Here is a 9,340-nt window from a genome sequence, read left to right as displayed (position 1 = left end):
GGCGGCGGCCCCTGAGGCCCATCGCAGCTGTACCAGCCACTGTCCCCAGACGCTGCCTGATCCCTGGAGGGGAAACGATTGACACAGCTGCGTGCACTGCGCCCCCGGGGACCCTAGCGGCACCTGCGTCTCCCGGTGGCGCCTGAGCGCGGGAACCAGCTCCGGACCCAGAGCAGGCCAGGTTCGAAGCCTTGGCAGGTCCAGCCTCCCGCTCGCTCCACAGCGCGTGGGACTCGCCGCCCCGCGACCTGTCGCGCCGCGACTACAACTCCCGTCGTTCCCCGCGGCCCAGCCAATGGCGGGCGACGGCGCGTGCGGGGCGCGGCGCCTGCGCGGCGGTTTGAGTAAGCGGCCCCGCGATTGGCTGCGGGGTCGGGCGCAGCGCGGGGCCTGTGGGAAGCGGAGTGACGGAGCGAGCGGCTGTTGGAGGAAGGAGGTGGGGGCCGGGAGCGCAAATGGCGTTGAGATGGTTCAGGGCCCTGTTCAAACTCCAGCGCTGACCATTCACCGGCGGAAGCGGCGGCGCAGGAGACGGCGGCGGCCCAGCGGGGGCACGTAGCAGGCTCGCCGGGTCCGGCGGTCAGCGAGGCCTAGGCCCGGGCCGCCCGGCGGCGCTCGCGGCGGGAGGGAAGTTGCGGGGCCGCCGCTCCTCCCCCTCCGCCGGGCTTCATATTTACCGGAGCAGAGTCGCGGGCCGTGACGGTGGCGGAGCCCCTGGTCGGCCCTGTGCTCCCGCGCCCGCCCGCCCGCGGGCCGAGGCCAGAGCTCCCGCCGGCGCCTAGGGTGAGTGAGGCGGGCGACCGCCTAGGCCCGGGCGGCAGGCGGGCGGGGAGGCCGAGGCGGCGGAGGTGCCGGGGAAGTTGGGTCGGCAGCGACCCGGGGACTCTTCCCTCCTTCCGTCCCCCTTCCTTTGAGTTCCTCCCTGGAGTCTGACCACTGCCCGACTCTTCTCCCGACCCCGGTCCAAAGCAGCGATTCCCGTCCGGAGCCCTCTTCTCGTCGTCTTCTCCGACCCTGGCCGCGTCCGAGGCCTCGCGCTGCCCTAGGGACTCGGTGGCAGCGGCTTCCGGGGCGTCGGGAGCGACGTCGCTGTCCCGGGCGGTGGGGGCGGGGAAGAGAAAAGTTGCGTGAGCGGCTGGCGGAGCGGGCCGGCTCTCCTCCGCCGGGTTGCGGGGGTTCAGCGGGGACCGCCTTGTCGGTTCCACTTTCCCAGCTTCGTGGGAGCTCCCAAACTTTGTGGGACAGGGAGGACGCTCAATCGAGAAGGGAATTACTGTGAAGATTTTTTTAAAATCGCAGCACCTTTTTCAAAGTGCGACTTGACATTGGGCCGGGGTTTTAAGCCCAAAAACTTAAAATATTTGGTCGTCAATAGTTCGTTCTTCTTTGGTGTTCGAAGCCTGAGCAAGATACACTGTGTAAAACAGGCTTAAAATGTAATGTCAACTGTGTTTACATACTTAGTTTGGGATTTGCACGTACTTTATGTTTCCATAATGCCATCGCAGTAGTTTTGACTTTTTGTTTTTAAAGACATTTGATTATGGAGAGCGGTAAAGGCAATCAAAAGTAGGACATATGTAGTGAACGCCTGTGTACTCGTTTTGCTTGTATCAGCACTTAGGCACCTAAACAAATTTATCATTTACGCTCGTTCCAGTCCTTTCAAGCAGAAAAATTACTCATGTTATTTCACTGTGTTTTTGAGACAGGTTTTCATTTTAAAGACAGTTTGTCACGCAGTAATTAACTTAGTATCCAATATTTATCTGCAGACTTTAAACTTTAAACGGTGAATGCTTTGTGGCATTAGGACCGCTTGTTCAGTGAGTTTTTATGATGTTGGCCTAAAGGAGCTCGAGTCTAGGTTTTTGGTTTGGCCTTTAGTCAGCACTTTCAGATGATTACCATGTAAGTGTATCCAGAACATTTCAGATTTCGGTGTATTTGTAAATGTAGGTCTGCAGATCACAGCTTTACATCCTTGAAATGAAATGACTTATTTTGTTGTCTTGGTAACTACCCAAAATACTCAAGTTTTTTTTTTCTTTAGTTTAAAAGAACACTATAGAATAGTAAAACTTACTAGTTTTACCATCTGTAGTAGAAAGAGAAATTGGTCTCCCTCAGGAAAATGGTTTCCTTAGAGTACACAGATGTGTGTGATGACTAATTTATTATTTTGTCACAATAAAATTGGCTTCTTACCAACACTGCGGGGCAATCTGAGTATATATTAACCTAAGTTGGACAACGATTCATTCATTATAAATTGCATAAATACAAGTTAAAGGGGAAGAATGAAAAGTACATATCAAGATACTTAAAACATTGGTCAGAGTAATTTTCATTGCTGTAACTTTTGAAGTAATGAAGATTTATCAGGCCCCTAAGTAGTTGTTCACTTTTTTTCTAGTAACAGTTGATGGATTGATATTACAGAAAGCAGAGTGGCAAATTAGGTAGTAATTGGTTGTGCTTAAAAAAGTACTATAACATTTTAAAAAATGGTTGATTCTTGATTTACTTCCCTGGAAATTTTTTGTCCTTCTACCTGTTATTCAGATAACTCAGATGAATTAATTTGTCATTTGTAAGTCAAAGAGGAAAATAAACATAATGCATTTTTCTATACCTGGCATAATTCATGAAGTACTGTAATGTGCTAGGTTCCCCATTTCCAGAAAATGTCACTTAGCAAATGTGCACAGCATTACAGGGATGGGGAAGATAGAGTAAGGATCGTGTCTTGCATTTGGGGAGATACCATCTAAAAAATATTTTTAAGACACAGTCCAAAGTGCTTTAGTTCAACAATCAGAATTTGTAAGGTTGGGTTAAAAGCTGCAGGTGCTTAAGAAAATAGCACCATTTTTGACCTTTTTTCTTCATATAAGTGCTGAGTCTCAAAGAACTAAATATCAAAAATTATTTGACTTTTTTGGAAAAAATTAACATTTTGTGTGTAAGCTTTTTTATTGGGGTAATTACTTTCTTCAGATTACTTCTAAGGTAAAAATGATGTTTATGAGAATAGTAGGTTGATTCATTTGGAAACTTGGAAAAATGTTTCACCTTATATGAGTTTTCTGTGTATTGCATTAGAAGTTGGTTATCAGTAAGTTGTTTCACTTTGAAAGTCATGTTATTAATATGTATTCATTGTTAAGATCAATACATGGAAGCATGTACAGTGAAAAATGAGCTCATTTATCTCCTTCTATTCATTCATTTATTCTTTGTGGTCCTGAGAATTGAACCCAGTGCCTTTGCACTGAGCTACAATCCCCAATCCTTTTTACTTTTAGTTTCCCACCCTGGGTTTGAACTTGTGATCCTACTACTTCAGCCTCCCTGAGTGCTGAGTTCCAAGCCTGCACTGTCACACTTGGTTGATATAACCATTTTCAAAGGTCTATATGCTGAATGTTGAAAAATCAAAGAGGGAAGAATGTATAGGCAGCGTTTAATATTTATTAAATATTTAGTGATTACATATTTTCTTAAATTCTTTCCACAGGGAATATGAAACAGGTGCCAAAATGACATCCAGATTTGGGAAAACATACAGTAGGAAAGGAGGCAATGGCAGTTCAAAATTTGATGAAGTCTTTTCCAACAAACGGACCACCCTTAGCACAAAATGGGGAGAGACCACATTTATGGCTAAATTAGGGCAGAAGAGGCCTAATTTCAAACCAGATATCCAAGAAATTCCAAAGAAATCTAAAGTAGAAGAGGAAAACACTGGTGATCCTTTTGGATTCGATAGTGATGATGAGTCTCTACCAGTGTCTTCTAAAAATTTAGCCCAGGGTAAGGGCTCTTCCTACTCAGAATCTAGTGATGCTACTCAGCTGGAAGAAATCACTTCAGTACTTGAAGCTAACAGTAGAACCGGGCCCATTCTGGGGGAAGACAGTGTTGTGTCTGCTGCCAGCTCACCTTTGGAGGCTGCTCTCCCTGGGAAAGAGAGGGCCGCAGACAGACTCCTGGAAGATGAGATGAGCAGAAGTGGCTGTGCTAAATTAATGGCTACGGGTAAGTTTGCACTTTCTTCATGATGAGCCAAGAGAGCTTTGTGTAAGCCATTATGTAAGTGATTTGTATTTGAAAATACTGTATCACTTGGGTTTACTTTCTGCATTTATGATTAATGGGACTGTTGATACTTTTGTATAAGATTTCAGAAATTTGGGCCGAGGATTTAGCTCAGAGGTACAGTGCCTGTTTGGCAAGTGTGAAGTCCTGAATTTGATTCCTGATACTCTGTCCCAAAAAAGATTTCAGAAATTAAAATCAAAGGCTGATTATTTTATGAGGGGGATGGTACCAGGGATCAAACTCAGGACTTTGTGCTTGCCAGGCAAGCACTTATTCCATTGAGCTATCTCCCTGGCCCCAAAACGAGTTTTGTTGTTGTTGTTTTCTTTCATTTACGTATTTAGTACAGCCTCTTACTACACAGCTGGGACTTGTAGTGATCCTCCTGTTTTCAGCCTCCCTAGGGCTGGGATTACAGGTGTGAGCCACCATTCCCGCCCGGGCTCAGTCAGGAGGTCCAAGGATGGGGCTGACGTGGCATGTGGGACCAGGGATTGAACCCTGGTCTCTGAGTTTGCCAAAGTAGGTGCTTAGTCCACTGAGCTATCTCACTGGCCTAGAGGCCAAAATTTTAATTAAGCAACTTGGATAATATCTAGACTTACTGTTCCAAGTATATTTGGGAACTGTCTTTCATAAGTCCCTGAACCCAGTTCCACTAAGAAACAAGTTTCTATTGTGCTAGGACTGCCTATGTCTCACTTTTCTCTCTAGAGCAGTGATGGTGAAACTTTAGAGATGGGTGTCCAAACTGCAACCCCACTTGTTTATCAGTGCCAGCATTCAATTAAACTTAAATACTGAGATTTTCAGTTAAAAAAAAAAGCTCATACATTAACATCTGTTTTTTTTTTTTTTTTTTTTTTTCTGGTGGAACCCGGGATTGAACTCAGGCCCTTGCACTTGCCAGGGAAGTGCTTATTGCACTGAGCCATCTCCCCAGCCCTAACATCTGTTTTAAAAACATACGTTCGCCAACATTGCTGTAGAGGACTTTAGTATTTCCTGGTAATGTTGGTGAAGGTTATTTGGGAGTGCTAGATATCTAAAACTAGTTCAGAAAGATTAAGGAGCTATTGAGTAGGGATGTGGAAAAATCAAGCTTTATGGCAAATTGTGATGTGTTTGGAGTCTGGAGGCAAGTGGTGACTTGTATTGAAATAGATTTCAATTTGCAAAGCTGAGTACTTGCTAAATGTCAGTATGACTTCTAGTGTAGTCTGATACGTATCAGTAGTGCCCCCATGGCCTTGTGTGAAAGGTGTGGGCTTACAGTAAATGATACAGGGACAGCTAACTGAAGGCAGAGTGTGCTCAGAATGGAGTAGGTTGGGTGGGGAGAGTGCAAGTATCCTGATAGCATCAGCTAACCGGGGAACAGCCATTCTAGTTGAAAATACACCATTGTTCTGGATTTTTTGGCAAAGATTAGTGCCAGAATGCTATATAGGTCATGTATGGCCTTGTATATATGAAAGAAAGTAAAGATAAAACTTCTTTTGCTGAATTCGCAGAAGAAATGAGTTTGGTGTTCAATATAAGGTGCATGTAGCCGTGTTGTAGAATGTGTCTCTCAGAGTGGATTGAAAAGGCTGAGCGGGTTTTTTTTTTTTTTTTTTTTTTTTTTTTCTTTTTCCCCTTGGATGAGAGGGTGAGCCAGCTGTTACCGTCATTCTTTGGATCCTCTGGGCTAATTCTGAATGGGCTGTGCCTACATTGTTCCTGAAGCATTGTTTGTAAGTTAACCCAAGGATAAGTCTTCATTAAAAACCACCATGAAGTCTTTCCTGGTTAGCTTCTCAAAATGGAGTGTCATCAGAACTTTCGAGCTAACTTGAATTTTAACTCTGCTCTCTTCATTTCCAAGATAAGACTCAAAGAGGTTAAGTAACAGACTCAGTATAAGCTTCACTGGTTGCTTTTCAGTGTTTTTCCATGTTACTCAGATTCACTGGTTGCTTTTTCTCTGGCTAGTCTTGTGCTGGACTCTGGCAATGCTGTTATAGCTGATCTATGCAACATTCTTGCTGTCATTCCTAGCTCTTGGCAGGTAGTTAATCTGCAGTGTGGAACAGGTAGGTAGGAGCCAGGAGAGCTGAGCTGGCTGTGTGATGTGGGTGGTAGAGAATGGGCGCAGTTGGCAGTCTTGGCCTCTGGTGGCCAAGGGTGCTGATGGGGAGGAATGTTTATGTAGGTAAGGGGAACAGGGATGCAGTGCTTCAATAGTCACAGGCAGCAGATGCTTCCAAAGCTTTGCTGATGAAACATCTTCATCTATCCAAGCTGCCGTTGGGGGGAGGGAGTTGTAGCTAGGCCATTCTGTAGAGTGTAGTGACAGCTTCCCACTTTGATGTAGTGGAGGTGTAGTTCCAGTGCTGATCCTGAGGGCTATGAATTCACACTCCATTTGCATGGGTTTATGAGGAGAAAAGGTAGACTGAAATAAGATAAATACAAATGGAAGAATGTTTTGTCTGTCTTCCTTGTCCAGAGGTTCCCTTACTGGGAAGAGAATGGTACAGCACTGGGACTATATCTTCCTCCTCCTCCTCCGTCCTCCGTCCTCCGTCCTCCGTCCTCCGTCCTCCGTCCTCCGTCCTCCTTCCTCTGTCTTCGTCGTCGTCTTCTTTTTTTGGTACCAGGGATTGAACTCAGGACCTTGCACTTGACAGGCAGGTGCTTATGCTGCTGGGCTATGTCCCCAGCCCTACTTCTTTTTAAATCTCTTCTCCCTTGGTTATCCAGAGCTTCAGCAATCCTAGCATTCTGCAGTAGAATAAGAAGCAAACTTGGAGGAGGTGCTTTTAGTTTTCAAGGTAGTCTTATTCTGTTGCAAAAATGTGTAAGTCAGTTGTGATAAATCGTTTATAAGTGCATATATATATAAGTTGCTTGCCTTTATATTCCGTGTATATGTATGGCATTACACATTAAATGCTGCCAAACCCCCTTTGCACTGAGTTGCAACTCCAGCCCCCTTTTTTGAGGTAGGTTCTTAATAAATTGTTTCAGCTGGGCTCAAACTTGGACCCTTGGTGTCTCAACCTCAGAGGTGTCTCAACCTCAGAGTGCTGGGATTACAGCTGTGAAACTCCATAGCTAGTTATCACTTGTCTGTCAGATTGTCATTGCTTTCACTCTCAAAAAGCCTTGTCATTTTATGATTCTTTTTTTTTTGCGGAACCGAGGATTGAACTCAGGCCCTTGCACTTGCCAGGGAAGCGCTTATTCCATTGAGCCATCTCCCCAGCCTTAGCCTTGTCATTTTAGGAATAACATGTTAAATAAGGAATATTACATTAAGTTCCTTATACTATGTTAATTTTAGGAACTTGCATCTAAGCTTTTTTTTTTTTTTTTTTTTGGCTAACTGGTATTGAACTCAAGCCCTTGCGCTTGCCAGGGAAGCACATGTTCTACTGAGCCATCTCCCTGGCCCCTGCATCCTGCATCTGAGCTTTTCATGAGAGTTTTATAAACCTCAAGTGGTTCCTTATCGTTTTTGAATTAGAGATGCTTTTTGAAGATGTTAGTTATAGATTCTAAATAAAAGTGATTGTGTACAAATATTGGTCTTAGAAATCTCAGCAGTCTTCAGGTCATGCATGTTCAGGCATGTTATTTAAGAACCTATTAGAAATTGTATCAGCAACCTGTTTAGAGTTAACAGTTCAGTTTCTTTGTGTCTTTCATGAGAGACACAGATTTCTTATTTTTATCTTTTTTGCTGTGGAGTTCTACCACATCAGGGGAAGAGCTTATTCAAGCTCAGAGTTACTTTGTTGTTTTTACTGGCATTGGATTTTAAAGTGCTTTTTCTTTGTAGGAGAATATGTAGGTTTTTTTTTTTTTTTCTTTTTACTAAACTGTTCTATCCTTTTTAGCCACCCCTGTCAGTATATTTTTATTTTTAGAGCATAAGGATTTTAGGTATTAGGTTTTATTGTTGCTCTTTAATGCATGCAGATGACATTGTCACATGCACCCCCATGGCACTATTAAAGATGTCACCATACTGTTGAATGGAGAGCATCTTTGAAAATTGTAGCTTATTTGGAGAGGAGACTGAGCATGAAGTCTTGAGGGAGCATTGTGGTTGCCACTTCACAAACATGCTCTGAGGGTAAGAGAACTAGTGGCAAGATGAGGAGGGGGCTGCAAATGACTGGCCCTTAGTTTTATTTTTTTATTTTTATTTTTTAAAAAATTTATTTATTTGTTGCGTGTGTGTGTGTGTGTGTGTGTGTGGCCAGCTCAGCCCACCAGGGGGCGGGGCTGGCTGACGTGGTGCTGGGGGATTGAACCGCAGTCCCTGTGCTTTGCTAAGCCTGTTCCAAGTAGGTGCTTTAGACCACTGAGCCATCTCACCAGCCCCTGGCTCTTAGTTTTAACAGCAAGAAGAAAACTGTTAAATCAGTTTCAGATACGTGGAAATAGAGTAATAGTAAAAGAATCTAATGTACATCAGCAAGGGCCAGTGAGATAGCTCAGCGGAATAAGCACCTGCTTATTAGGCAAGGCCAGGGACCAGGGTTCAATCCTGGGTACCATATGCCATGCTGGCCCCGCCCCCGCTTGCACTGGGCTGGCAACTGAGTCCGGGTGTGGTGGTGCATGCCTGTAATTCCAGTGCTGGGGAGACTGAACACAGGAGTATCTGTATGAGTCTGAGCTGCATAGTGAGACCCTGTGCCAGAGGCATAAAATTAAAACAAAAAACAAACAAAAAGCCACTAATGTACATCATCAGTCATCATGATAGGGCCAGTCTCATTTGTCTGTTCCTTATACCAGCCACTCTTGCCTACTTCCTATTCTTTTTTTTTAGCGTCCTGTCTTTACTTGTGATGATAGATTTTTCTCCCCTTGATGAACGCAGGGGCTTTGTATTCCCAGGCCTTATTACTTTTTGGAGAAAAGGTTTTGTAAGTTGCTTAGGCTCACAACTTGAACTTTAGATATTTCTGGCTCAGCCTCTATAGCCTTGGGATTACAGGTGTGTACCACAATTCCCAGCCCCTTCGATTTTTTTTTTTTTTGTAGTACGGGGGATTGAACTCAGGACCTTGCACTTGCCGGGCAAGTGCTTATTCTACCAAGTTGTTTCTCTGGCCCCCTCCTTGGATTATTTTATTTTTTTTATTTTTTTATTTTTTAGGCTATTTTTTATTTTATTTTATTTTAACATTTATTGTGTGTGTGTGTGTGTGTGTGTGTGGCCAGCTCAGCCCACCAG

General features: G+C 44.4%; 1 protein-coding gene across 3 annotated transcripts in view; it reads left to right on the top strand.

Annotated features, from left to right (window-relative positions):
* Positions 1-464: 464 nt before the first annotated feature.
* Positions 465-9,340, top strand: part of Wapl (WAPL cohesin release factor) — a 90,931-nt gene continuing 82,055 nt past the window's right edge. For 2 of the 3 annotated variants that reach the window (XM_023701272.1, XM_012516913.2), the window contains exons 1-2: positions 465-783; positions 3,521-4,041. In XM_023701272.1, coding sequence (XP_023557040.1) covers positions 3,543-4,041 — 499 coding nt within the window. In that variant the 5' untranslated portion in view covers positions 465-783; positions 3,521-3,542. Of the gene's footprint in view, positions 784-3,308; positions 3,414-3,520; positions 4,042-9,340 lie in introns of all 3 variants that reach the window. The other variant, XM_023701273.1, reaches the window with a different exon arrangement.

This window comes from Octodon degus, unplaced genomic scaffold, assembly GCF_000260255.1.
Source record: "Octodon degus isolate 3935 unplaced genomic scaffold, OctDeg1.0 scaffold00132, whole genome shotgun sequence".
Taxonomy (NCBI): domain Eukaryota; kingdom Metazoa; phylum Chordata; class Mammalia; order Rodentia; family Octodontidae; genus Octodon; species Octodon degus.
Note: the sequence above shows the minus strand (reverse complement) of the source record. Positions and strands in the feature narration are given on the sequence as shown.